The sequence below is a fragment of the Puma concolor genome, chromosome E1 (genome assembly GCF_028749965.1).
Source record: "Puma concolor isolate L17-30 chromosome E1, mPumCon1.1.hap2, whole genome shotgun sequence".
Classification (NCBI taxonomy): Eukaryota; Metazoa; Chordata; class Mammalia; order Carnivora; family Felidae; genus Puma; species Puma concolor.
Window position 1 is genome coordinate 3,192,000 of NC_141680.1, and position 27,823 is coordinate 3,219,822.

The 27,823-nt window shown below is 61.4% G+C and overlaps 2 protein-coding genes, 1 long non-coding RNA gene and 3 other non-coding genes across 8 annotated transcripts; 2 read left to right on the forward strand and 4 right to left on the reverse strand.

The window, feature by feature from the left end:
- Positions 1-12,916, reverse strand: HES7 (hes family bHLH transcription factor 7). The gene is made up of 6 exons (XM_086686541.1): positions 12,891-12,916; positions 4,021-4,092; positions 3,528-3,594; positions 1,449-1,544; positions 771-858; positions 1-458 (listed from the first exon to the last, which is right to left on the reverse strand). The coding sequence occupies exons 1-6, from the start codon at positions 12,914-12,916 to the stop codon at positions 4-6; spliced, it is 804 nt and encodes a 267-aa protein (XP_086542667.1). The 3' UTR covers positions 1-3.
- Positions 4,267-4,337, forward strand: TRNAG-GCC (transfer RNA glycine (anticodon GCC)). The gene has a single exon. It is a non-coding gene; the product is annotated as a tRNA-Gly (tRNA).
- TRNAS-CGA (transfer RNA serine (anticodon CGA)) lies at positions 11,678-11,759 on the reverse strand. The gene has a single exon. It is a non-coding gene; the product is annotated as a tRNA-Ser (tRNA).
- Positions 12,226-12,299, reverse strand: TRNAT-AGU (transfer RNA threonine (anticodon AGU)). Its single transcript has one exon. It is a non-coding gene; the product is annotated as a tRNA-Thr (tRNA).
- PER1 (period circadian regulator 1) lies at positions 12,776-27,739 on the reverse strand. Of its 3 annotated transcripts, none has more exons than XM_086685925.1 (23): positions 27,662-27,739; positions 21,900-22,321; positions 21,671-21,769; positions 21,422-21,576; positions 21,189-21,310; positions 20,894-21,095; positions 20,729-20,780; positions 20,448-20,590; positions 19,983-20,061; positions 19,798-19,904; positions 19,467-19,620; positions 19,275-19,383; positions 19,049-19,180; positions 18,772-18,877; positions 18,497-18,668; positions 18,276-18,403; positions 17,882-18,058; positions 17,035-17,277; positions 15,545-16,143; positions 14,917-15,100; positions 14,551-14,740; positions 14,064-14,214; positions 12,777-13,668 (listed from the first exon to the last, which is right to left on the reverse strand). In XM_086685925.1, exons 2-23 carry the CDS (start codon positions 22,172-22,174, stop codon positions 13,390-13,392), a joined length of 3,858 nt encoding a protein of 1,285 aa, XP_086542051.1. In that variant the 5' UTR covers positions 22,175-22,321; positions 27,662-27,739; the 3' UTR covers positions 12,777-13,389. The 3 variants fall into 3 exon arrangements, with proteins under 3 accessions (XP_086542049.1, XP_086542051.1, XP_086542048.1); XM_086685922.1 differs by lacking the exon at positions 27,662-27,739 and adding an exon at positions 23,855-24,284; XM_086685923.1 differs by lacking the exons at positions 17,882-18,058; positions 27,662-27,739 and adding an exon at positions 25,578-27,350 and having other exon boundaries at positions 12,776-13,668.
- LOC147574019 (uncharacterized) lies at positions 23,239-24,947 on the forward strand. The gene is made up of 2 exons (XR_015243825.1): positions 23,239-24,302; positions 24,697-24,947. It is a non-coding gene; the product is annotated as an uncharacterized LOC147574019 (long non-coding RNA).
- Positions 27,740-27,823: the final 84 nt, after the last annotated feature.

Here is a 27,823-nt window from a genome sequence, read left to right on the forward strand (position 1 = left end):
AGCTCAGGGCCAAGGTCTCCAGAAGGCGGGCGGCGGGGGCGGCGGGGCCTTGGGCGCCCCGTCTTGTCTGTGCGGCGGCGGCGGCGGCGGCGGCAGCAGTCCGGTGAGGGGCGCCGGCGCGCCGGGATCCCCGGCGCGGGGGGAGCAGGGGGACGGGGACCAGGCGCAGCGCGGGCTAAGGGGGCCCTGGTGCACTGGGGGGCGCTGGTGCAGCGCGGGGCCGGGCACCGGGGCGGCGGGGTCCAGCGGTGGGCGCGGCGCCTGGGGCCTCGGATCTACCGGCTCCAGTCGGGGCGGCTTGGGGCGCAGGTAGACGTGCAGCGCGGAGAAGAGCTGGGCGCGGGCGGCCGGGCTGGCGTCGTGCGCGAAGGCCGCCAGACGGAGCAGGCACTCGCGGAAGCCGGACAGGTAGCAGCTGGCGAGCGCCTCGGCGTCCTGGGCTGGGGACCGGGGAACCCCTGGAGCCGCGGCCGGCGGGAGGACGGGCGGGCAGGGCAGGGACCCAGCAAGGGCGAGGGAAGGGGCGGGGCGCAGAGATAACCGAAGCCCGACAGACGCACAGAGACAGAGACCCAGAAGGACGGACAGAGGGAGAAAATGAGGGAGACACAGAGACAGACACGCGCGGGTGTTATTAACCTCGCCTCGGAGCAGAGCCTACCGCTCCCCAAGCCCACCGTCCATCGCAGGGTCCGCCCCAGCTACCCCGGCCCCGGGCCTCCGTGAATCCCCCCTCCCGCCCTCCGCTGCCCCACCCCCCCGCGCTGTACCCGGGGGCTCCACCCGGCTCCGCTCCCTCAAGTAGCCCACGGCGAACTCCAGTATCTCTGCTTTCTCCAGCTTCGGGTTGCGGAGGTTCTACAGACGGGAGGGGGAGGGCGCAAAGACAGAAAGGGGTGGGGAGAGAGGGGGAAGTGGCAGGGGGAAGAAGGGAGGGGGGAATGCGGGAGCTGGGGGTGCCCCCGATCGCGTTTGCGCGCCGCTCACGGAGCGCGCGACCGACCGAATGCGGAGTGGAGATGACGAGGAACGGCCCTGGGAAACCTCGAGCCTGGAGCGTCCAACCCGAGGGGGTGAAGCCCACCCAGAGTTGAGGAGCGGATTGTAAACAGCAAACCCCAGGGACTGAAATTAACCACCCTGCAGGCTGTTGGAGCGGGTGCGGGAAAAGAGGAGGGAGCATTTACAGACCCCAGAGGTGGAAGACTGACCCACCCTGGGAGTGAAATTTACAGAGCCGGGTGTGAAACTTACAGACCCCAGGGGTGGCCATGAAGAGCACGTTCTGAGAGCGAGAGGGGGTCTGGGATGGGACTCCAAAGGCGGGGCTCGGGTCGGGATGCCTTGGGGCCAGGGTCGCCAGTGCAGCACGTGTCCCCACCCCAGTAGGAAGCCCTGGGACGCGAAGACCGGATGCCTGGGGGTCTGGGGACGGCGGAAGGACTGACCTGGTCCCGGGTCTGCTCCAACAGCAGGAGCCTCAGCTCTTCCAGGCTGCGGTTGATGCGGTCCCGGCGCCGCTTCTCCACAAGCGGCTTCAGCATCTGCGACCGGCAGGAAAGGGAGAGCTGGCCGACCGGACCGAGACTCAGCGCGGCCGCGCCGGCGTTTGGGTCCCGCCGCCCGGGTCGGTCCCGCGCCCACCCCTTCCCCCAAGACCCCAACGAGTGCCTAGGGCCAGGCCCATCGGGTCCCTCTCCGCTCCCCCTCCCAAAGCCCCTAGGGTCAATTTCTGTAGCTCGCCTCCTCTCTCTCCCGGGTCTTCTGCATTCTCCTCTCTGTCTTGTCCTCCCTCCTCCCCTGTCTGTGTCTCTCCTCCTCCTCTTTTCTCCCTACGTCTCCGTCTCGTGCAGTGTCTCTGTCTCAGTGGAGAACTTTGGGGGGGGGGCCTCTTTGCGCCCAGACACGTGGACACGTGGCCGCAAGGTGCCGGCCTCTGAGTCGGCGGCCCTGAATGTAAAAAGGGAGATACTCGGGGCTACCGCGCCTCTTCTCCCGCTAGCCCGTCTATGCAGTCGTCTTTCTCCACTGTTCTAAAATCTCCCTCCAGAGGTCAGGCCTCTGGGGCCAATGCCTTCCCGGCCTTCTCTATAAGGCTGCACCGGGTCAGCTCTGGCTCGCGCAGCACGCGCGGAGCAAGTGCCTATCCTCCCCGCCTTTCGTTTCCACCCACCTCCCTTAGCTTGAGCCCCCCTTATTTATTCCACTCGAATTCCGGCCCCCTCCCACGCCTTGCAAGCCGCAAGGTGCCAAATCCCATTACCCAAACCCAAGACCAGTACTGCCGCCCACGCAGCCCCTGCTCTGACCCCATCCCCATCCCCATCCTCGCCGCTTCCTCCCCAGCTCCTGGTTCCTTGGGTCCCCCGCACGCACACCTCTCCCCTTTCCAACCCTGCGTCTCCAGCCTCTTCCCTCACCCAGGGTCTCAGGGACGCGGTCCCCTGGCCGGACCAGGGACCTCTGCCCCCTCCCCTCACCTCTCACCTTGGGGCCGTCCCTATTCTCCGCTCGATCCCGAGTGACCATCGCTCCTCCGGATCCTGGTGTGGACCGAGCCCAAGCCGGCCTTGCACCTTATATCCCGCAGCTCCTGAGTTGGGTGGGGTGGGGGTTGGAGCCGGGCCCGCCCCCTTCGGCCCCCGGATCCCCCTCCGCTAGGCCAGGAGCACCAGGCTCCCGGAAAGGGGAGGAGCGCAAGGGGGGAGGGGAAGAAATGAAACTGACCTAGGAGTGTGGGAAAAGAGGGGCCAAGGCAGCATTGGCTGATTTAAGGACCCTAAGGCTGTATAATGAGGCGGGACTCCGCTGAAGGGAGAGGTTATTAGGGAGAGAGGGAGTTGAAGAGCTTTGGGGACAGGACTCTGGAATGAAGTTCGGAGTTCCCCTCCTCCACCACCAAACGAGGCTCTCTTGGGAGCTCACTGTTCCCCCACCGACCCTGAAATAAAGGTTGGCACCCCTCAACCCTCCAGGCTGGATCTTATACACCTTCACCCCAAATTCGCCTCCCGCTGGGTGGCTCTGTCCAATTCAACTGGGGCTCTGCCTGGAGGCGAAAGAGACGCGCAGTTCGATCTAAGCGAATCTTAATTCCATCCCCCCCCCCCCCCCACATTGCGCGCACCGGTCTAGGCTTAGGGGATCCATAGTACTAGAGACCCAGCGGATCCAGTGGAAAAGAGGATGTGTTACCAAGCAGCAATTACAAAGGCAGAGCGAAGTAGGAGCCGGGGAAAGGGTCATACAGACGGATGGCTGGACGGGGGAGGAAGGGGACCCTCGAAGAAAAAAAGGAAGCAAGGCTTGGAGTAGGAGGTGGAGAGACCTATCCACTTAGAAGTATTTGACTCAAAACTAATTATAGGAGATCCAGGCCTTTGTCCGCCAGGACACGGGATACAAGGAGTGCTCGTGCCGCTTGCTCCCCGGGGACCCCCGTGAGGATAGGGGACCAGGGAGCCGACAGGTTTTGTTTTGGTTTTTTTAGGGACCAGAAAGAGATACAAAAAGGGATCAATACCCACCTCAAACCAAGAACATGACCCTCTGCGGAATGATGCGTGAACAGTCGGAGGCTTCAGGATAAAGTGTCTGAGAAGAAAAAAATCAGAGATTTAACGGGACAACCAGACGGCCCCGGACAAGGACACGGAAAGACAAGACTGCAGACCGGTTGGAAGATAAGCTGCGCAGTCAGAGGCGGATGAGGCCTTCCGAGCCGTCCCAGGGCCTCTCCACAGGTTGTGTTGTTGGGTTTCTCCCCCCCCCCCAACTCCCCCCCCCCCCCCGCTTTCTTTCTTTCTCCCCACCCCCCTCCCCGCCCCGCAGCCTGCCCTGCCAAAGGCCGAGCCCGGAGAGACACAGACCTTGGGGAGAGTGCTCCCATTTGGGGTCAGGGCCGCCAGCACATCCCACCTCCCCCCTACCTGGGCCAAATGGGAGCGCAGATGTGTGGCTCCCGGCAGCCCCCGTCGCCCCCCTCCTTGGGAACCTGCGCTCGGGCGGAGTTTTTCTCACCTGCACGCGAGGCTCGGGGCCCCGGGCTGTTCGCACCCGGGTGTGGGGCCGCCCCCCGGCCATATGGGGCCACTTTATGGCCCGGCGGCCGGATCCGGGCGGGAGGAAGGATGGCCTGGCGCTCCACCCACGTCAGCTATTCGGGCCGCTCCTTCGCTGAGCCCCTGGCCCACACCTTCTCCCGGACCGCGGTGGCCTCAACGTCTTACAAGTTCAGGTAGGGCCACCAAGGGCTGGCTGTCGCTTGCATTGGTGGTTCAGTGGTAGAATTCTCGCCTGCCACGCGGGAGGCCCGGGTTCGATTCCCGGCCAATGCACACGCTGACTTTTTGTTTTTTTTCCCCTCCCGTTGGCCCCAAATGGGGAAGAAATCTGCCTGAGAAGTTTGTCTATTTAACTCATCTTTTTTACCATAAGGTAGAGCTTGACGCTCTGGATGGAGATCCGAAGGCCGAAAGTCCTCCCACTGCCGTCCTCCCAGCCCGCGAGTCCTGCGGCCTTCCACACCCCTCCCTCCGCCCCCGGCTCCGCATCTCCGCAGGCGTCACCCTGAGAAAGGACACGCCGCTCGGATCCCTGCCCCGGGGGTCCTCCCACCCTCCGCGGGGGCGGGGCGACGCCTTCCCGCCCTACGCGCCCTAAGTCCCGGGCCCTTCCGGCCATTTCTCTTCCTCGCCCTCTCCATTTTCTGTCCTCCCTGAACTGCGCTTTCTTTTTCTAAGTCCGTGGGTCCTGGTCTTCCTGTTATCGCGGTCTTTCTGCGCCCCCGCGGCCGCCGCGGCGTCTCTATCTCGGCATCTCTCGCGTTCCTGCCAGCTGCCTTAGCGACGGCCGTGCGCCCTCTCTCGGTCTCCAGCGGTCTCCGCGCGTCTCTAGCTCCGGGTCTCTCCGGCGCGCCCGGGTCTCTCATCTCTCTCGTCTCTCCGGGTCTCTGTCGCCTCCCGGCACTCTGCGCTCCCACGCTCCTGCCAGCCCCTGGGAAGCTCGCTCACACCTCGGTCCCTACCCGCCCCGACCCCGCCACCTCCCGCCCCGCCCCTTCCCGGCCGCTTTGATCCCGCACGCGTCGGGGCCGGCGGGCGGCCGGGTGTCCCCCGCCAGCTGCCGGCGGCCACTTGTGAGCAGAGGGGAGGCGGGAGAGGGCGGGGGCGACCCTGGGCCCCTGGCCTGCCGCGCTGCTGCCCGCTGGCCTCCCTCCGCGCCGCTACCCGGGCTCCCGCGGGCCCGGGTCCCTGGTTCGCGGAGTCTGGGTCTCTGTCTGGAGCTCGCCCTGCGTCTGTGTCTCCGCCTCCGGTTTCTGCCTCCTGTCTCTCTCAACCTGTTTCGGCTGCGGGTCTCGTGTCTCTGGATTGTGTCAGTGACCAGGGATGCTCTCTTCTCTACTCAGGCGCGATAGCGACTCCCAGAAGGAAACTGTGCGACAATCTGGGAATCTGTACATCTGTGTGCACAGCCTCTCTGTTACTCATTCAGTCGATATTTATGGAGTGCGTCTGTGTGCCAAGGACGGTTAGGGCTCTCCCGAAGCCCTACATCTTGTGGGGAGGGGAGCGTAGAAAATGAAACATCAGATGGTCATGGGGGGGGGGAGGGGAGCGGGGGCACAACCGGACATGGCAATGGCTTGAGAGTAAAGTGCTGCTTTCCTCTGGGGGGTCAGAAACCAACCGGAGGAAGAGGTGGTATTTAAGGCCAAGGAAGAAACAGGCGAAAGGAAACAGCAGGTGCAAAGGCCCTGAGGCAGGAATGGAATATGCGGGTGGGCCCTAGAGAAAGAGCGCCAGGGTTCCTGGGCGGGAGGATTTGGAGTACATCAGAGGCAAAAGTGGGGAGGCAGGCATGGCCCACCACACAGGGCTTTGCAAGCTCGGAAATGACTTTGGATTTTATTCTTGAGGGTAATGGGAGGCGAGGGAGGGTTTTCATCAGGAAAGCCATGTTCGCCGACTTCTGTTTTAAAATGACCGCTTCGGCTGCCGTGTGAAATTGGGAGCAGGGACGACATTTGGGTTGCAGGAGCGGCCTCCTAGGCCTGACGTGATGTGATGGCGGCTTGCGTGAGGTGGTGGCCCGGGCGAGACACGTGAATGGGCTCCCTCTGGAGTTTGGGCTTCAGTCACTGGGTGGTTGGTGGTGCCTTTTATGGAGGTGAGAGGCAGCAGGGTAGTGGGGCCGTGGGGAAAGTTTGGTCGGTTGAGATCCCCTTAGACATCCGAGCGGAAATCACAGGTAGGCCAGGGATGTAGAAAGTTGGGGGTCAGAGATGGAAGGTAAATATGGGGGAGTCCCGGGGAGAGAGGCGGCTTTGAGAGGGGCTGGAGCAAGGAGCCCTGGGGCACCCCAACAATTGCAGTCCAGGCTGAGGAGGAAGAGTTGGCAAAGCGCCTAGGGGGTTGGTAGCAACGAGAAGGGGGCCAGTGTCCCTGGGACAGCATCTGGGAAAGGAGGAGCGGTGGGCATGTGAAGAAGGGAACCCCGGCCCTAGCTAAGCTGCCGGGAGGTCAAAAAAGGAGAAGAGAGCGAAGTAAGCATCAGTTTAGCATCTTGGATGTCACAGGTGACCTGGGGGGGGGGGGGTGGTGACTGTACACAATCCCAGGCCCCTGGGTCAGCTCAGGTGGGTTGATGGAAGAATGGGACTGAAGGCACGCAGACCGCGGCCTTCCATCAAGCAGACCCCTCCATCCGGTTCTGCTGTGAACGGTGAGCGGAACGCGGTGTGGCCCGTAGGGGCACAGGTGCCCCGGGCTGCTCTTGGGAGGTGGAGGGGTGCAGGAGGGCAGGGGCGGGGGGGGGGGGCCGGGAGACCCCAGGACCAGGTAGGAAACTGAGCCTCAGGTGGTAGGGGAGACTCCTCACCCACAGGGAGATGGGGGGAAACTAAGGGCGTGCGTCAGTTGGGGTGCAGGAAGGGAGACACGGGTTCTCCTGGTTCCTCTCCCTTCCTCCGAGAAACACGAGTCAGGCTCGCTGCTGGAAGGGAGAGGGCTCAGGCGGTTTGCGGAGAAAGAGGGCGTGATGCGGTCATTTTGGAGAGGCGGCCAAACCTCGGGGGGGTCAGAATAGTAGGATTTCCAGGCAGGTGGAGAGTCCGTTGCAGATGTGGGATCAAAAGTCTCAAGTTCAGGGGCCAGTTTCACCACGAGGAGAATTAAGTGCATGCTTCAGAAGCCCCCTCGCTTCCCCCCACAGGCTCCTGGAAGGGCCCTAGCGATGCATTCACCGGGCCGTAGGCTTCTGGGACACCTGCGAAAGTGAGACGTTTTAACTGTAAATGGTAAAGACCTCTCTGTCTCTTCCCACTCTGCCTGCCTCCGGCGCGTTGGAGTGGCTGCGGCCAGTTTGGGGATCCAGATATGGGATCAGTCAGCCTGGCTACCCCGGGTGTCGGAAGGGTTTCCGGGAGGCTGCCATCATCACCTGTGTCCGTCACGGGGCTTCGTGCCATGAAGGCCCAAAGCCACGAGACACGTGCGATGGGAATGTGTCCAGCGGCTCGCGTCACTCTAAGCACGTGGACGGTAGGCGAGAAGCAAAATTTGAAAAGGAACCAGCAGCTGGTCTGTGGAGGTATGATGGGGATGGGCCAGCAGGTCGGGAACACACATAGAAAGCGGGGTTTCTGGACTTCCGTGACCTCTGCCAGCGTTTTCAACTTGTAAGTTGCCGTGATCTCGTTTCGCTCTAAGTAATGACTTGTGTACCCACCTTTGTATTCTTTTCCTTAAAAGCCTCTCTCCAAACCGTGGGAGTCTTCAGGCTCCCCAAACTGGGGCCCAGTTGGCATGGGGCTGCACCATTTTCTGATTTTCTCCGGCCGGGGCTCCTGTGCCGATAAGGATCACGTGGCTGTGAGGCCACCGCGGATGCCCAGTGTTTCGGGGGGGTGGGGGGTGGGGGGGGTGCGTGCGCCCCCGTGGGCCTGGGTGCGTGTGCTTGCACCTGGTGTGCGTCTGGGTATCTGGGCCGCCAGCCTCTTCCTGGCCTCCCTCTCAACAGCGGGCCTCATCTGGGCTTGGGGGAGGGGAGCTCGTGTCCCACACGCGCTGGGCCCCTAAGGAGGCGGGCCGGGAACTGAGACAGCGCAGCTGGTGAAGTGTCCGGGCTTCCCCTCCCCCGCTGAGACGTCTCCCCAGGCCAGGGCTCCAAGACTCAGCTCCTCCCTCTTTGTTCTTCAAAGGGGAGGCTGGCTTCCTGGGACCCCCCCTGGGTCCTGGGTAGGGGGAGTTCCTGGAGGGTTGGGTCCTGGGGGGGGGGGGGGGTGTTGGGGGGTTGGGGGTTGGGAAGTAGGAGGACCAGGCCCCTGGGCCAAAGGAAGAATCAGGACAGAAGACCCCAAGTAATCCAAAACAAGACAGGCTCATCCTTTTGTTCCCTTACGGGGCCAACCGTTCTTCTAGGGGAACCGGGCCGATGACCGTTGTGTAAAACCGATGTGTCCAACGGTGGTAAGTGCGGTGGAGAGAAGTGAAGCAAGGGGGTAGAGAGCGGAAATTGTACTTTCAGAGAAAGACTCATTGGGAAGGTGAAATTTAAGAGGTGAGATAAAAGCTACTGGGACGCCTCTGGGAAGGGCGCTCCAGGCAGAGACCAGCCGGCAGGAAAGCTTTGAGGGAAAACACGCCTAACTGGTCCAAGGAGCAGAGGGCAGCCTCTGGCCCACGGTAGTGTGGGAGTTGAGATCAGAGAGAGAAACGGGGCGGGGGCACTGATCGGCTAGGACCTTCTAGGCCGTTTCCCGGTTTCCCGGGAAGGACTTGGGCAGGACTCTCCCACTCCTGAAGAGATGAGAAGGCTTTGGAGGGCTTCTTCCTGCCCGCCCCCCCCCCCCCCCGCTTTTTTGTTTTGTTCTATTTCTAGCATTTTTAATTGCTATATAGTGTCAAACCTCCGCAAAAGCCCATTGTTTCCGTTTGTCTCATTTGCTTTGTCATTTCTCTCCAAAGACAGCATGCATAGAAAATACTCACTTTCCAGGGTTGCTTGGGTGGCTCAGTCGGTTGAGGGTCCAGCTCCTGGTTTTGGCTTAGGTCATGATCTCATGGTCGCCGAGATAGAGCCCCGGGTGGGGCTCTGTGGCTAGCAACGTGGAGCCTGCTTGGGATTCTTTCTCTCCCTCTCTCTTTCTGCCCCTCCTCCACTCCTGCTGTCCCTCTCTTTAAACAAATAAACCTAAAAAAAAAAAAAAGAAAAGAAAATATTTGCTTTCTGAACCATTTGGAAGTACACTGGAGACATTAGGCCCTCTTGCCCCCAGTTACTGGGTGTGTCTTTCCCAAGAACAAGGACATTCGTAACATAACAGTACAGTTATCAGTATCAGGATATTAAAGTTAATATAATACCATTATTTAATCCCCAGTCCATATTCAAATTTCCTCAAGTGTTCCAGTGATGTCCTTAATAGCTTTTTTTTTCCTGATCCAAGATGCGGTCCAGGATCGCATGGTTGCATTTAGTTACTGCGTCTCTGCGGTCTCATTTAATCTAGAAGAATCTATCGTTAAATCTTCACAGTTTTGAAGAGACCAGCGTGATTTTGGAGCTGGTCCTTCCGTTTAGTTTGTCCGATGGCTCTTCACGGTTAGAATCAAGTTATTCAGATTATGTACTGGGGGCAGGAACATCCCAGAAGCGACGGCGTGTCCTTCTGAATCATGTCAGAAGACACGTGTCAATTTGTCTCAATACCGAGACGCTGACTTTGATCACTCAGTTGGATGGCATTGGCCACATCTGTCCACTGTAAAGTTATTAGCCCCCCCCACCCCGAATAGTAATTAATATGTACTTTGTGGGAAGACACTTTGAGACTCTTCGCTACATACAGCCCATTAAAGTTCAACCACTACTCCAGTATCCATTGATGACTTCTAACTCCAGCACTGTTTCTGCATTTATTAGTTGGGCAGTTGACTATACAATATAAAAAGAGCTATCCCCTTCCTTCCCATTTTATTTCTTTTTCCTGTTATGAACTTTGGCGTCTCGATTCAGTGAATCATGGTCCACCACAATCGTATTTTAATGCTCACATTGTCCCAGATTTAGCCAATGGGACCTCCTTTAACTGTAACCCTGAGCCGTTGGGTCTCTTTTTAAAATAGATACGCAAGATTCTTTGAGCATTTCTTTCCTTTCCTGGGCAACAAGATGTTCCAAGATCGTCTTATAATTCCCTAACCTGGAACCAGCCTTTTTTCCTAGGAGCCCTGGTTCATTCGAGCGGAACGCGGTATTTAGTAACCAAGATCCGGGCACTTGGTGTGCTTGTTGGTTCTTGTGTATCTTTCCTTCTAGGCTCTCTCAGTGGAGCAAGCTAGGAGATATATGTATTTCTATATGTGGTGTATGCGCACACATTTCTTTCTGTATCTACACACATTAAAAGCCATGAATTCATTTTGATATCCCATTGGAAGGCTTCAAAGAGAGGAAGGACAGAATCTGATGTATGTTTTAAAAGGATCACTAAGCCCAAGGTGTTCAGAGGAAGAAGAGAAGAAGCAAGGAAATAATTTAGGGGCTATTGTAACAATCTGGATGCAAGATGTGGGGGCTCGGACCAGGGTGTAGTGGTGATGTTTTGACAAGCAGTCACGTTTTTTTAAACCCGTTTTAATAAGAAATCGTGACTGATTTGATGTGGAGTGGGTGTGTGACAAAGAGACAGAATCGGGGGTGATCCTAAGGCTTTTACTCTGACCAACTGAAGAAATGGAATTTTCCATTACTGAACTAGAAAGTGCAGGTGACGTTCATTTTGGGGAGGCCAAGAATTTGTCTGGCCAATTTATTTGTGATTCCCTATTAGATATCCAAGTGGAAACGGTAAGTAGGTAATAATATATATGCATCTGTAATTCGGGGAAGAGTTCTGGAGCCGGAGATGAACATTCTGGACGTACTAATGTGTTATTCGTTGATGTTTATAAGAGTGAGTACAGATAGAGGTTGGAAAAGCGAGCCAGTGGGAACACTCCGACATTCAAGGATCCCGAAGGTGTTGACCCACCAAAGGAGTCTGTGTAGGAGCTGTTCATGATGTAGAAGGAATATCAGAAGAGTTAGGGTGTCCTAGGAGGCAGTGAAGAGAGCGTTTCTAAGGGGGAGAGTAAGCATCCGTGTCAGCTGGTGCCAAATAGCGATCAATGGGTTTAGCAATGCGACGGTCATTTGGTAAACTTAACAGGAGCATCTTGGAGGAATGGGGTGGGGGGAGGCACTTGATTAGAGGGGGTTCCAGAGAGAATGGGAAGACGGCATGGGGGAGAGTGGGTGTATGGTAACATGCTTTGCGGGAGAGGGGAACAGAGACGTGGAGTGGTAGATGAAGGGCCTCGTGGAGTGGGGTTGAGAGGAGGGAGACAGAAACAATCTCGGAGGAGACGGGCAGGGGCGTGGGTCAGGGAAGCGGAATACGCCGGCGGTATGGCACTGGGCAGCGTGCTGGGCTCGGTGAGGGGGAGGAACTCGGAGACGCGGTTCAGGGACACGGTCGCCAGAGCGTAAGGCCCGCGAGGGGGCGCTCGCGGGCTGGTCGCGGGTGGCTGAATCCCGAAGAATAAAGGCCGGATCCTTCCCGGGGAAGGAGGCGCTAGAAAAACAAAGGCCTTTCTCCTTCGAAGGCAAGGATAGCCACTCCCAAAAGTACGCACGCTGTGAGCAGGATTCGAACCTGCGCGGGGAGACCCCATTGGATTTCGAGTCCAACGCCTTAACCACTCGGCCATCACAGCCGCGTGCGGCTTGGGGCCTGCGCCACTATAGCTGCCTATCAACGGGCCCGCCTCCCGCCGGCCCCGCCTCTCCGCCTCGAGACGTCTGTGCGCGTGCGCCTCCCCGCGGCAGTGCAGGCCTCACCTCCTCGCCAGCCGCCGGAGGCCTGCGGAAGGGGCGGTTCTCGCGTTCTCGCTCCCTGCCCCAAGTCTCAGGACGGCCCCAACAAAATGAGGCAGAACCCGAACCCAAGCCCAGGGCGCCGTGCCCCTGAACGCATGGGATGCCCGCGCCACCCTGGTTCCTGAAAGCGAAGTGGGGGTCGGCCTGCCGATTCAAGCTAAAAGTGCGCGGGAGCGGAAGCTCAAGGTGGAAACGGCTTGGTAAGAATAAGAATCTCTGGAAAGGCGCCACAGAAAGACCCTTCGGGAAGATAGAAGAGACGCGTTGCCCTCGGAGCAATAATATACCGCTTTCTGCGGACCCAGGCACCGCTGGGATTCGAACCCAGGATCTCCTGTTTACTAGACAGGCGCTTTAACCAGCTAAGCCACGGCGCCGGCGGAAGGCGCCGTGCGCCTGGAGATAGATCAGCTTCTCCCGGGAGTCAGTGCGTGAGAAATATCACAGACCAAATGTTGCCGCGGGTCCCCCGTGACCCCCGTTCCAAGATTTGTCCCTCCTCCCCCCCGCCCCGGCTCCTGAGCCGAAGGGTTAACTCCCCGCCCCTCCTTTCTCCCACACCCTGGCAACCAGTTCGACCATGGATGGGCACGTGACTTCCCGTCCCTTGGCCACGGAGACCCGGCCGTCTCCGTGTGTTGGCCGGCTGGGTGGGCCTCCCACTCCGTGGGGCACCTGTCCGCGCTGGAACTCGCTCAAACCCTAGACTCAAGTTGCCCTTCATCTCCCGCCCAGGACAAACCCAGCTGGAAAGGGTGTGGAGGAAGGCAGGAGGTCGCTCACCCTCGCCACCACCTCCCTGGAAGCGGGGCCACACCCTCCACCAAGAGCTCCCTTCACCCAGTCCCCAAACTTCATTGCACAAAGTCTTTTTTTTTTCTTTTTGTATTAAAAAATAATAACAGACACAATATCAAAAACACAAATGCCATCGGTAGAGGGTACAGCTGAGAACACCTGGGTCCCACCTGAGGGGCAGCACCAGGGACTCCATGGTCCACCAACGTCCCCCACCCTGGAGCAGCTAGGGGTTTGGACCGCTGGGTCCTGCTTGGGCCTCGGGCCCTCCTCCTCCCTTCTAGGAAGGAGGTGGGAGAGCGAGCTGTCTCCCCCAATAAATAAGTGTAGCCCCAACCCTCAGGGACCTGGACTTGGGCTCAGCCAGGGCTTGGAGAGACCACTTCAGCAGCTCGTCAGCAGCCTTGTCCAGGGGAAGGAAGGTCTCCTCACCAGCGGTGGGAGAGGAGGCTTCGCTGGGCTGGGCTGGCTGAAGAGTCCCACCCTCTGTACCCTAAGAAGCCAGAAGCTGCCCCTGGATCCTGGGCTGCCGATGGGGGTCCGGCCCCCTAAGCGGGAGAAGCTGGGGCAGTTTCCTATCGGTTGGTCCAGCCACGGCTGGTTCTGAGAGGTGGAAGAAGGGAGAAGGAAGCTTCTCATGCACTCCCAGAGGTGGCCCCAAAATGTGGTCTAGCTGGTGCCATTTTCCGTGGCAGGTAAGGCTGGACTGGATGGGCTCCCACCTTGTTCCTCCTCCTCCATGGCCAGGTCTTGGGAGCTTGAGGCCCTGGCCCCAGCTTGAGCGCCGGCCTCCTCTCCGCCCTCACCCTCGCCACTGCCGCCACCGCCACCACCACCCTCGCCTCCGCCCTCCTCCATGGGCTCCAGTCCCAGTCCGTCCAGTTCCGAGAAGAGCGGGTCATCAGGGTGGCCGGGGTCTCGGGTGCTACTGCCGCAATCCACACAGGCCTCGGAGGGAAAGGGGAGAAGTCAGACGAGGCGCTCCCTGCTAAGCTGCCACCCCAGCCCAGGAGGACTCCCCCAAAACGTGCTCCCAAAGAAGTACCAGTCCACACAGACAAGCGTGGGCCAGTGAGACTGGAAATGTACCGCTCCCTGCTGTCTGGACCCCACTATAAGACAGTCACACCCATTAGCATAGAATTGGCCCGAAAATGTCTGTAAAGACTCATGTAATGAGATACTACCTGACCCAGCAGAGAACTTAGTGGAATTAACATCCTTCAGGATTAAACACCCAAGGACAGACGATGGGGGGCGGGGGGGATCAGCCCCTCAGCCTCTAACCTTTCAACCCAAGCTCCATCCCCCTCCTTCTCCCTCCCGGCCCTAACATCTCTCACCATCACATCGAGGGCCCGAGGCAGCTGACCCTTCCGGACCCACGAGTGCACAGCACCCAGTTCCCTGCGCTGGTCCTCTGAGAAGCGAGGCTGTTGCTTCTGCATGGCCCGGAGCCGCTCCCGGTCCTGCTTCAGCACGGAGGCCATGTCCCTGCCCGGGGAAGGGGTGCAGAAGGCAGAGGCTGGAAGCCAGGGCCAGAGCCTGCGAGGCGGCCCTTCTTCCTCTATGGCAGGTGCACACCCACGGCCTCACGCTCCTCTCAACCCCGCGCTAGGAGTTCAGGGCTTCCAAGAGCAGAGAAGCTGTCCTCAGCATGGCAAGAACGAGTGCGGGGTGGAGTTCCCGGGGCCCAGGGACAGGGCAGGAAGTCCCAGGACAGAGCCAGCCCCGGAAAAGAAAATCCCAAGCTCGGTGGGAAGGGGAGCGTAGGCGAGCCTCCCCACACCTCTGAAAGGGGAGGCAGAGGCGGCCCCTGAAACTCCTCACCTGGAGGGCACCTGGTAGGTCATCATGACGCGCTGGTCGGCGTTGGCCATGAGCAGCCAGATGGGATCCTGGAGCACGTACTTAATGACCTGGTCCCCAGGCTCAGCCCTGGCCGGGGCGGCCCCAGCTTCGGCCTCAGAAGAGTCAACGCTGCCAAAGTACTTGCTCGTGTGGCTGCTCTGACTGCTGCCTGCGAAGCGGAGGGACCACTGCCGCCGTCAGGCCTCCCGGGCCCGCCCTCCAGGCCACACCTGTAACCCACTGGCCTGAAGAAGCAGGGCCTGGCCTCCCAACTCCCCCAGTTGCCGGCCTCCCGGGGTCAGAGGGGACGGCGGAGGGGGGGTGGGGGGTGGGCGGGGCACGCACGTGTGATGCTGGCTGAGGTGCTGCCTCCCTCGTGGGAGCCTGCCCCGGACCCGGACCCGGAGCCCAAGCCGGAGCCCGAGGAGGCGGAGCCCGTGCCAGATCGAGAATCTTCTTGCAGCAGCAACTCCAGCAGGTCACTGGAGCCTGACAGCGCGTCCTGATTGGAGGACTCCGTTACCTCCACCTGGGCGGGGGTGAGGGGGAGCAGGGTGGGATTAAGGGGCCAACACCCAGGCTTCCCTTCAAGTGCTTCCACTGGATGGGGGACACACCCAACCCCAGTGGCCTCTGCTGCCCCTCTGTGACAGTGGGGCCGGGATGAAAGAGAAGAGAGCTGGCCCAGAGTAGGGGCGTGACGCTGGACCCTTTCCAGGAGGCACGTGCGCACTCAGAAGTTACTGGGACGTTCTCGCCACCTGTCGGACAGGATCATCCCTACTCCACAGACCAGGCGGCCGATTTCGCCCTCATTCAGAAATTCAGCTGGGGTCTCCCACCCCACAGACACCATCTCCTGGAGACCGAAGCCCGGCAGGCAGAGGGGGCGAAGCGTGAGGTGGAAAAGGAGTGAAGGGAAGGGGGCTGGAGGGGAGTGCTCGTAAAAGGACGCAGGGGGGTCAGTGCTCACCAGTCTGGCCTCTGGCTCAGCAGCCTCCTCACTGGGAGGCGGGGGCCCAGCAGTGCCCCCTGCAACAGCACCCCCTTCAACACGGGGGGGCTCCTCAAGCTGCAGCAGATTTAGCTGGAGTGGGGAGCTGCATCTCGAGTTGAACAGGGGAGAGTCGGGCCGGTGGGGAGGGCTGGGGGGCGGTGGGGGCAGGGACGGAGAGGGGGAGTGGGAGGCCGGGGTTGGAGGCCCTTCAGCGGGAGTCTGGGGTACCCCATAGGGATAGCCGGACGGGGTCGGGAACAGGTAGTTAGGGAGCACCAAGGCTACCATTGGGGTCACTAGGGGGGCGGGGAAAGCTGCAGGGGGCCCGGAAGCAGGGGCGGAGGGAGGAGGGTGGGGGCCTCCCCGTGGGAACACGGGGAGAGGGTAGGGCTGGACCATGGCTGGGAAGGGAGCAGTGGCCGGTGGGGGCGGCCAGGGGGCAGAGGGTGGCACGGGGGACGGGTGGGCGGTGAAGCAAGGGGCTTCAGCCCGGGGGGTCTGGTGGTGGCGTGAGCGCTTGGCTTTGGATCGGCAGTGGTGTCGGCGACCGGGGGGTGCGGGGCCGTGGTGGCAGCCTGTGGGGAGAGACCAGGGTTAGCGAGGGCCTCAGCCCGGGGGTCAGCATCCCTGCCACCCACACCGCCCTGCCACTCCGACCAGGGAGAGGGCAGAAGGCCCCGAAGAGAACCTGGCTTCCGGCCACACAGCACAGAGGGGACGCCAGGGAGGAGAGGGAACCTTCAGGGAAGAATCACAGGAGGCAGGACGAGGGGGATTTATTGCAAAAGGAGCCAGGAAAGGAAAGGTTACAAGTGGGGTGGAGCAGAGGGTACACAGAAGACAGAGGCGCGCTGGCAGATGGGAGGAAGCAGGATGCGTCCGTGGGCGAACGGGCAGGCAGCTCCGGTCCATCCCCCAAACTCCCACAGTAACGCCAGCCTAGGCGCTCCTCCGGCCGGTCGAGGCCACGCTCGGCCTAGCTTGAGGTGGAGTGATGAGATGGCCGGGAAAGCCCAGTCCCGAGTCCCGCGTCCGCCTGCAGGGAGCCTCTCTCAGGCACCTGGAGGGCTGACATCCTGCCCTTGAAGCCCCGACCCCACAGCAGCTGTCCCGGCACGCCTGGCCTGTGTCTGGCCTGCGGTCTATAGGGGCTTCTTAAACAGCGACAACTGGGTCACAAGTGGACACGCTTCAGCCCCTGCCCCCAAGATGGGCTTGAAAGAGCTTACCTGGAGCAGAGCACTCTGCCTGCCTGTCTCAGTGCCAGCCCCCCAGGCTGCCCTCCTCTGGCTGCAGCCCGGACCCCCCGCCTAGTAGGGAGACGCTAGCGAGGGGCCTGTCCCTAAGCAGGGCCCGGGGGCCCTGGAGCAGGAATGTCTCCCTCGAGAACCCCCTGCCCCCGACCCCCGACAGTCTGGTCCCAGACTGGGCAGAGGACGAGGCTCAGGGCTGTCCTGGGTGGCTACCTCGCTCGCCAGGGGCCAAGGGGGCCGGGGAGGAGCCGTCAAGTCCACGCAGTCGGCCGAGATCTCGGAAGCGGCTGAGGAAGGCCTGCTCCTCCTTCTGTGTGTGCAGGGACAGCACGGCCTTGGTCAGGCCCACCGGGCGGTAGGCATCTGGGGCTGGGTCAGGGGCTACTGTGGGGCTGGGGGCTGGGCTGGGAGCTGGGCCTGGAGCCAGGCCAGGCAGGTCCTCCATCATGATGATGTCTGAGGAAGGCGAGACGGAGGAAAGGTCACTGGAGTCACCTCAGGGGTTAGTACATCCATACCACACCCTCTCCATCCAACAACCCAGCCAACCCCTGGCCTCTGCCCCACAGCCAAGCCTGTGCCCCACGTGCACCCCTTGGCCTCCTCCCTGCTGAGGACTGGTTCTGGGCCCTCTTCTCCATGCAAAGCGGTCCCAGGGTGAGAGAGAACACTTAGTCCCCTCCGGTGACAGTCCCCTAGGATAAGAAACACCTCCAAGACTCTCCTTGGAAGGGAAGCTCGCTCCTTGCCCTCCCCTCACACGTCCTCCAGGACAGCACCCGGCGACCCTTTAGGGCTTCCCAACAGTCCCTATCCTCGGACCCTCTGTGGACAGCACCACGGGGTCGGGCCCCCCACCCTAGACCTTGTGTGCGAACCGACAGCGAGAACACGGAAAAACAAAGCAGTGAAGGCCGGCGGGGGTGAACAGCAGGCAGCAGCCCCAAGCCAAGACGGAGACCTCCTCCTCTCCGTTAGGGGCCAGACAGGGAAGGGAAAGGTGGGCAGGAGGGAGATCTGGCTGGGGGCCGAGTGCAACCCCCTCACTCCGCGCCCATACCCGACTCCGGGGGCTTCTTGTCTCCCACATGGACGATGGTGGAGCTGAAGCTACACTGACTGGTGACGGACACCACGCTCTCTGCCTTATTGGCCAGCGCGAGCGGGCTCAGGGCGCCTCCCACCACCGGCTCCTTCTGTGGGGCGGCCCCCTCCCCGGACAGCACTGCCGATGCATCTGTGCAGAGAGATGGCACCAGTCACCCCCGGGAGGTCGGAGGGGAAATCCCAGAGAAGACGTGGAAGGACAGACGGGACAGAGAACTCCGCAAATCTGAAGGCGGGGAGGGGGACAGGGTGGAGCAAGGTGGGGGCCCCAAAGGCAGAAATGCAGAGACACGGGGCCAGGGGGCCAGGACGGGGCAGCGGGGACAGGGCGTGCACGGGGTCCTTACCTTTCTTGGCCCCCAGAGGGAGCGGACCTGTCCTCTGCTTGTCATCGTCGGAGGCTGACGAGGTGGTGCAGGAGGAGGAGGCACATTTACGCTTGGCGGTGCTGGGAATGTTACAGCTTTCCAGGTACCTGCGGGGCAGGGGCGCCAGAGGGCATGAAGGCAGGGCTTGAGGTGGGCCGAGGCCAGGACCCAGGTGGGAGAAGGTTCCGGGGTAGCCTGACCTGAGGATGCTGTCCAAGCAGTTGATCTGCTGGTAGGAACAACCATTGGCTTCTTTTCTCTCCACCTCCTCAGGGGTCAAGGTGAGTGGAGCCTGGACTGGAGCAGGGACCATCTCCAGCTCCGGGTCTGGGGACTGGCAGGAAAGGGTCTTGGCCTTGAAGGTGCCTGTGGCTGTGCCGAGGGTAGAAAAAAGGAGAGACAAGCTCCTCTGGGTTGGGGTGAAGGTCAGGGGGCCCCGGGGTCTCACTGCTCAGCCACACCCTCACCAACTCACCAGGGAGGCGGGGCCGGGGCGGAGGCCAAGCGCGGGACTCGATGAAAAGCTGCTGTCCCTGATGTTTCACCAGGTGCACGTCCTTACAGATCTGCTGGAAGGTCACCTGCAGGACAGGGCAGGGCAGTGTCACTGGTCCAGGGCACAACGCAACGAGGGGTACTAGAGGGGAGGCACAGGGACCACGGTGAACGCAGGACAGGAAGGAAAGGCACAGGAACTGGGCCTGGACAGGGGAACGTGACACTAGAGGGCGAAGCAGGGGAGGGACACTCACCGGGGCGGGAGGCCCGGGCCCCTCAGCGTCACCCCCGTTGCTATCACTGGAGGAGCCAGGGCTGAGGAGAGGGCCCGGGGAAGCGGCGGGGCCGACCCCACAGAGCCCGGTGGGACTGGGGCTGTGTACCGGCTGAGGCAGAGAGAGAACCTGGTTAGATGTCTCAGCCCTCCTCCCCGCGCCCCTACCCCTGCCTCATCTCCGAGCCCCGCCCCTTCACAGTCACCTGTAACAGCAGCCTGTGGATCTGTTCGGACAGCTCCTGGATATCAGAGTCCAGAGACAAAGCTGGGCTGGGGGCCGGAGGAGTGAACACGTCCTCGTTCAGGGGTGCCCTGCAGGGTGGAGAAGGCTAAGTCGGGCCCTGCCCCCTCCTGCGTGGTCCCAGCCCACAGGGCCAGCTCTGGGGCCCACTTACGTGCGCACTTTGTGGCGTCCCAACACAAAGGCCACCTTGCGGCTCCAGGGGTGCACGAAGCCAGCCCAGCTGGTGTCCATGGTGACGTACTCCCCATTCCTGGCGCAGAAGCGGATGGGGGAGTGATCGAAGGGCTGGCCAGCCAACTGCAGGACTGAAGGAGTGAGAAGTGAGGGGAGGGGAGGGTGGGCAGGAGGCAGAGCCGGGCAAAGCAGAGGGCCGCCCACTGGAGATCCAGGACACCGAGGCCCCAAGGGACAACCACAAGCACAGCCACTGAGAGGCCCCGCAGACAGCGGAGGAAGGAGAGCAGCATAGAGAACTAACTCACTCTTCTTGTGGATGGCCAACATGAGGGGCCGGTCCTCAGGGTGCAGGAACAGGAGGACTGGGGCCCCCAGGAGGTCCTGGGGAAGGTAGCCCAGCAGGGGGGCGGCCCTGCGAGGGGAGGAGGCATCAGAGAGTAGCCATGGCCTCAGCCCCCCCCACCCCCTTCCCTCCAGGTCCTGAGCAAACCTTTCGTCCACATCCTGGAAGAGGCAGCTGGGCGTGTGCCGAGTAGTGAAGATCCTCTTGTCAGGAGGGATCCGGGGAGCTGGGGCACAGAGAGTGAGGCCGCTGAGTTTTTCTCCAGAATGGTCCAACTTCTCAGCCCCAAGCCTCAAGCTGGCTGGCAGGCGTCCCCACAGCTGTGGGAGCCCTCTAGCCTGCACAGACGGTCTGGACCATTCTTTCACCCCACGCCAAGAGTGAAACGGAGAACCAAAGCATTCAACCTTCCCTGCTCCTAGCTCAGGATGCTTATTCAACTCTCCCCCCACTAAAAACGGACTCAAACCTTCATCCTTATGGTTCCTTCTCTGTCCCAAGATTTTGAAGGGCTGGGACCTGCCTCTCAGACTCACGTCCTACCTCCCCACTACTGTAGGGAAGTCACCCTTCTTCCTACGCCCCACCAGGCCAGGCCCATTGCCCACACACCTTCGTAACCCGAGTGGATGCGCTCTGCAATGAGCAGGCAGCATGGCTGCGCGGGGGCCCCATCTGAGACCCGGATCTTGGTCACATACGGCGTTAGGCGGAATGGCTGGTACCGAGGCCCTGAATCCCAGTCAGGACCCCCTCTAGCAAAGGAGACAGAGAGGCACTAGTGACTCTTAGTGGAGGACCACCCGCCCTTCACCTCAAGGTCATGGACCATGCAGCAAAACAGCGGGGGTGTGGATGATGGGAGGGGGTCTGCCCCCACATCCCCCACCTACCTGATACGGCAGAAGACAGACTTCTCCTGGGTGAAGTCCTTGAGGCCTGAACCTGGAACAGACCAGGAGGGTGCTAAGGACAGCCCCCCACTTCCTCCCTGGCCCCTCAGAACAGGGACTCCCTGGGACTGCTGGTCCCTGGCCCCGAGCACTCGGGGACCTCACCTGCTGAGGCCCCGGCGCCCCAGGTGGGCAGGCGAGATGGGGCAGTGGAACCGTAGAAGACGCCCACATCCTGGGGGGCCAGGAGCTCAGAGAAGCGGGCGCCCCGGAACACGTCCCGCTTGTAGTGCAGCAGGGTACCCGCCTGCTCTGAGATGTAGACGATGCGGCCCGTCAGGAAGGAGACCGCCACGGAGAAGGTATCCTGGGCAGGAAAGAGAGGGCGAAAGTAGACTCAGGAGCCTCGCGACGGAGGACGGGTGGAGCGGCGGGATGGAGAGGCCGGGCCGCAGCTGACCTGGTTGCGAAGCGTATACTCAGACGTGATGTGCTCCAGCTCCTCCAGGGTATAGGTGGACATGTCCATGGCACAAGGTTCACCCTCCTCCAGGCTCCACTGCTGGTAGTATTCTTGGTTGGCTGTAGGACGAAGGTGGTGAGGTATCTACCGAGGACACTGCTGCCCCCCCTCTCCCCCCCGCCACGGTGGCCCAGCGCCCAGCCACGGCCCTCCCAGGAAGCACCACTCACCCTGCACCTGCTTGACACAGGCCAGAGCATACTGAAGCGTGGCCAGGGTCCCGGAGCGGCCCTTGCCCCGACGCTCTGGCGGCAGCCGAAGCTTGAGCTCCCGCAGAGCCGTCATGAGTTCCTTCTGGGTCCTGGCCCGGGCGGACTGTTCACTGCTGCAGGGCCCACAGGGAGGAAAGGGGTATAGCTCTTAGGCCCAGACCTGGCCCAGGCCCCCAGCCTTCTTCTTTGGCCCTCACCCCCACGAACCTGCAGCCACTGGTAGACGGGTTGTCCTGCTCAGAGCTGGCGCTCAGGAGGCTGTAGGCAATGGAGCTGCTGGGTGGGGAGGGACTCTGAGAGTTCGTGCTGGGGAGAAGCAGCAGGCCCACAATGAGAAGGCACCCAGGAGCAGGCCCCCCCCCCCCCCCCCCCCCCCCCCCCCGCCTCAGCCTGCAGGCTGGACCACCCCCAGACCCTGAGGCACTGGCCCACACACCTCTTGCTGCTCTCAGTGGTCTCCAGCAGGGCAGAGTCCTTGCCGTTGCCAGAGGAGGAGCTGTGTGAGCTCCGCTGGGATGCGCCCCTGGACTCGGGCCCGTTGGACTCATTGCCGCTGGAGCCATTGCTGTTGGCATCTGTGTCATCAGCCAGGCTGGGGCCAGGGCAAGACCGGTGCTGTGGCGGCCCAGGGGATGGGGCCCCTCCAGGGCAAAAGGACTCCCCCGGTCCGGAGTCCCCTCCCCCATCAGCCCCTTCCAGGGGGCCATTCATGTCTGCGCCATGGGGAGGGCAAGGGGGAAACAGAGCAGGCAGAGAGGCCACCACGAGAGCGCACGAGGGGGCCGGGCGGCCTGGCTGGGGGAGTGAGGTGGGAGACGCAAGCCTCTGAGAACTGAGAAGTTCGATCCCAGGCAGTACCTGGACAGGGAGACCAAGAAGAAGGGCGAGCTGTTAACTTTACAATCCTGTCGGCTTCATTCAGACTCTGCTCTGTCGGCCCCCAGGCCCCTAGGCCCCAGGCTTGGGAGCCCGGGTAAGTTCTGTTTCCTATTCCCATAGGCGTCTGCAGATGGGAAGGGGCCTCTCTCCAGCCTTCCCCCACTTCCCCCGCCAGCGTGGCCTGGGAAAGTAAGAGCCTGAGTATTCGACGAGAACTATGACCGTGAACCAAAGCCTGGACACTTCCCATCCTCAAATTCCCTTCAGGCCCCCACTCCGCGCCGGACTCCCAAGGCCTCAGAGCAGGGGGTATGCCTGTCGTCTCCTATATTTAGGCCTCCAGGCTAATTTTATCCGGGGGCGGTGCCACCCCCGCTGCACATGCGCACAGACATGCGCGGACCCACCACGCGATTCCGCCGCCGCCGCGGTCGCCAGGGAAACCGACGTCAGCAGCTGAGCTCAGCGGTTGCTGGAGGGACCACGGGAGGGCGGGAGGGGCGACCCCTCCCCCATTTCCCGGCGGAGCCAGGGATCGACCCACTCCCACGCTGGCGGGCGCGGCCCGGGGTCGCCCACCTCTAGTACACCCCCAGGCCCTGCAGGGCTCGGTGGCCGTAAGAAGAAGGGCTGCCCATGGGGTTTCCAGACGCTGGCCTTGCTCCCCAGGGCAAAACACAACCGCCACCGCCCTCCGCGCAAAAGCTCCCCAGCCTGGCCTTCGCCTGGATCTCGGTCATTGTGGTCAAGACAACCCAGCCTGTCCTCCTCCGGCCCCCGCACCCTCTCCCGACCCACAGGACTGAAGCCGGCACCTGCCATTGTCAGGGACTCAGGAATCCTCTCTCTTCGGTCCTCTACTTTTCTAGATTACCCCCCCCCCGCACACACATACACACACACACACTCCGCCCCCATCCGAAGCAGACACACTCAGCCCTGAGCAAGGGACGCACAAACGCCAGCGGATAGTTCTTCCCCTACTCCTCGTCCAACCACACCCCCAACCCCCGAGCATTTTCTGAGCGCCAGGAGAAAAAGGAAGGCTGTGGCCAACAGCAGGAACTAGCGCCGGGAACGGGATGTTCCAGCCCGAACCAGGCTTACATCACGGCCGGCGCGGGGCCAGGGCCTGGAGGGGGGAGCGCGGGCAGCGCGGAAAGCCTGAAGGGGTCCCGGTGCCGGGGCAAAACCGAAGACCCCCGAGTGACAAGAGAGGCGGCGGCGGCAGGCCTGCCGAGGGTCGGACGTGGGGCCGGGGTAGCTGGAAGGAGAGGTCAAGGCTGGAGGTAGGGTAAGAGGATCAGGAGTGCGGACAGCCGGCACAGGGTTGCAAGGAACACCCATGTTACACCCGAAGGCAGAGAGAGAGGGGGTGGACAGCGGCAAGGAGGGCGGACTGCGGGTGAGCCGTCCGAGCGCCCGGGCCGAAAGCGGCGCATCAGGCTGGAAGTGGCGGCGGTCCGACTTGGGGCGGGAGACCGGTCCCCGGATGGCCCTGGAGATGCCTACCTGGCCGCGCGAGCGCCCTCCGGCCGCCTGCCCGCCGCCGTTGCAGCCCTCAGCCGAGTGGAAGCTTCGCGGGGCCAGGAGGCGGGTTGCATAATGCCAGGCACTGCCCCTCATTGGCCTCCTGCCGGCTGAGCCGCAGGCCCCGCCCCCGATTGGCTGGGGATCTCGTCCCGGCGCCTGATTGGTTACTGGCCCCTACTGAGGTCAGGGCTGTGTCACACACACGGGCGCACGTGGACCTGGGTGCTGGCGCTGGGCTGAAGGGCCCCAGACACCACCACCCAGCCAATGGGCGCAGGACGCCTTGCACAGTGAATAATGGAAGGGTGGGGAGGGGACGTAAGCTCCCCTCTTCAGGGAAAATGCCTGGGCCGCGGTAGGTGCTTAAAGATGTCTGCTTCCTGAACTGTCCAACCCGGCACAGCAGGACACCTTGGCCTTGCCAGAGGTGGGAAAAAGGAATGCGTACTCGGGGGCCGGGGGGGGGGGGGGGGGGGCGGGGAGGCAAGCTGGATGAGATGGCTGGTCCCCGGGAGGAGCAGGGCACACAGAAACTCGGCTTGGCTTTTCCTGGGTTCCGCTCCCCAGCCTTGTCATCACAATACAGCCATTTTACCCAGCCCCTTCCTCTGACACTTCAAATCCTGTGGACAGCTGGGAGGATGGCAATTGAGGGTCCCCTGTGATAGGGGGTGGAGTGCAGGGCAGGATGCAAACAACAGAAGGGGCAGCCAGAGCCAATAAGGGCTGTAAAGGGAAACAATAGCAGGTGCTTCTGTACCCAATCAGAGAAAAGGTCTCCGGGCAGCCTACGTGGTGACTAGTGCTTCTTCTCTCCTCAGGATGCAGCCACCCACAGTTAGGGCTGCCCCAAAAGTGGGGGCCAGGAAGCCAGGACTATAGGGAACAAAGCCGGTGGCTAAGAGATCAAGGGGGACCCTACAGAGACACAGGTGAAGTGGCAAGGGCTTCAGATCCCCACCACTAGGACAAGAGAAAGCCAAAGACCTCGTCTGCCACCTCTCTGTATTCCCCAGAACCCCAGGACTGGACCTGACACATGGTAGATGATCAATAAACATGGTGATTTTGTTGTTGTTAACAAGGATAGATGGGGGAGGGGAAGGGGCCCCAGCAATGGAAAAGGTGCTGGAAATTATGTTTTTTTCAAGGAGGGGGCAGAGCAGAACACTGGAAGTGCCAGGCTGGGCTGGGGGAAACTGCAGTGACAGACCCCTCCATCCAAGACGGTGGGTAGATCCTCTCAGGGCTCCCTGTTAACGTGGGCAGCAAGTGAAGAGACCCCCAAGCTGATGCTGACACAATCAGCTGTCGGTGCCCTTCCTCCCTGTCACGTGGCCTAAGCCTTCCTTAACAATGGTGTTCCCCGTGGAGGGGCCGGGAGGAGGGCTCCGTGGAAAAGCTGGGACACAGGGATGTCATAAAATAACCCAGAAAAACCAAAGCCGGAAAACAGAGAAAACAAAGGATTCAGGTCTCGTCTCCTGGAAGACGTCCTCCCAACTCATATACTGTGGCCCAGTCCCCCGGTGCATTTTCAGACTCCTCTCCTCTGCAAACATGGTTTTTCTTCCTCCCCGGTTCTCCCCTGGGATCTGGATGTGATCCCCGCTGACAAGAGGCCCTGCCGGCTCTCCCACCCCCCACCTGCATATCTACACTTTGCATCGACAAAGGGGTCCAGCGCCCCAGCAGCCCCCACCTGCTCGCAAGGCCCTGGTCGTCCAGCCTCACAGTCCCCACAGTAACCGGGCCCCGCTGCCGTCAATGGAGGAGAGGGGGCGGGAGAGAGCGGTGACGTCAAAGCGGAGGAAGAGGGCGGAGCGAGGCAGCCGGGGAATGTGGGACAGGGAGGCCGGAGAGGCAGTGGTTTGGGAGGCGGCCAGCCCGAGAGGGCGGCGGCCCGCGCACTTGGGAACATCATGTTCTCTTGGCCGGAGGCCCAGGACATGCACCCGGCCCGGGCGCCTCCCCCAGCCAAAGACAGCCGTCCTGTCCCAAAGCCAGGGATTCCTGGAGAGAGGATTAGGAGGAAGGGGTCCCCCGCCCCCGCCCCTACGCCTGGCTCTCTCCCCGAGACTCACATCCGCCCTTCCCTCGGCTCGTTCGCCCCGCTGCTGGCACGGGCTCCGCCCTCCCCTCCCAAACTGTACACATCTTCTGGCCCAGTCCCAAAGAGCTAGGGCGGGGAAGTTGGAGGCCAGGTTCTGCGAGAGCACACGCACCTTTGCTCCCTCCCGGAGGCCCCCTCAGCGCCGGAATCTCTTGTTACTATGGCAGCAGAGAGAGGGAGGAGGGGCAGGGAGAAGAATGGGTCTAGGATGAGGAAATCGAACTAGGACAGAGCAAGTGGCCCGGCCTGGGGCCTGGATCCTGGAAGACGGACATAGGGTGGAAGGACGGTTTGGGCTGGTGCCTGACGATCAGAAGAACCAGGAAGAGGGAAATGGAGAGGGAGTCACCAAAACTTGGCCGAAAAACTTGAGAATGTGAGATTATAGTTCCCAACCACCAGCATTCCTGTCACTGTTGTTTTGATATCCTACAGCCATTTTTTTTTTTTAGCTAAACACACACATACACACACACACACACACACACACACACACACACACACACACACACTAAAACATGAGGCACTGTGCTAAGCACTAAACGTATATTCTCTTATTTAATCCCCAGAACAAGCCCGTGAGATGGGTATTGTTATCCCCATTTCCACAGAGCCAGAAGTTACTAAACTTGCCTCCTAATATGTTCTCAGGCTCTTAACAAACAAAACCCAGGGGTCAAATCTGAGCTCTGATAATGATTTGTCATTCTGGCATCTCATCCTTCGGGAACCTGGGAATCTGGGCCTCTCAAATATCCAGCCGATTCTAAGTTTGGTGCCTGGGACACAGTCTCCATCCAGTTCCTCTGCTCCCTGGGCCTGGTCTCAGACATTCCGTATGCACTCCCCACATGCTCCCAATCACCTCAGCCCCGGTTTACACATGCTCCCAAAGTCCTTGAGGTCACCTTAGTGGCCACCAGCCCCAGGGATCTCCTAGGAACCCCACCTTGTCACTCTTCCACCTTAGCCCAGGTCACTTTACCGCAGGCCTGTTTGCACAGATAGTAGAGTACCCTGTTTGTGCCTGCTCACCGCCAGGGGCTCCAGAAGACACGTGCAGAGACAGTCGGCACAACCCTGTCCTCCCTCTCAGGACCCAACAGCTGCTACTCCACCTTTCCTCCCGGGGGCGGCTCCAAGGCCCAACCCCTCCTCTTTAGACACAAGAAAGACATCCAGAGCCTCGATGTGACTGGCTCTGGGTCACATCTCCCCTCGCCACCTCGCCATCCTTTCTCAAATCACTATGTCAACCCTCTGGCACCTGCCCTACCGGGGCCTCCCTGAAGCCTCAGAACCCCGCTCTTTCAAATGATTAAGGCGCCTATTCAAACAGTAGCCAAGCACTGGGACGTCCCCCACCCACCCTCAGGGATCCTGTCCCCATACCTCCCTCGCCGAGGCCCACCCTCCCAGGATCCCCTGGATCAGTCGGGGTCCAGGTACCTAGGGAGGTGAGGAATGTACCCGGTGTCCGAGCCTCCCTCCCTCGTCCCTCGAGGGCTGAGTTCGCCGTCCGACTCCCCACATCCATCAGAGCTCCCACAGCGGTGATCCTGGATTCGCATGACCCTCCCCCAACTCTGTTGACAGCGTCCCTGAAAGAACACAGCACCCCGGAGAGGCGCGCGCTGACCGCCGCCCACCTCCCCCCACCCGCGAGCACTCACCCTCCGCAAGCGCAAAGAGGCTACAGTGGCTTCCCTGCCCGGGCGCCAGCGCCTGGGACCAGCTCCTGCAGGCCCGCCCCCCCCGCCGGCCGCGCGGCCACGCCCCTCGAGTTCATTGGCCTAAGGGTGCCGACCCATGCCCCGCGCCTCGTGCGTCCGTCC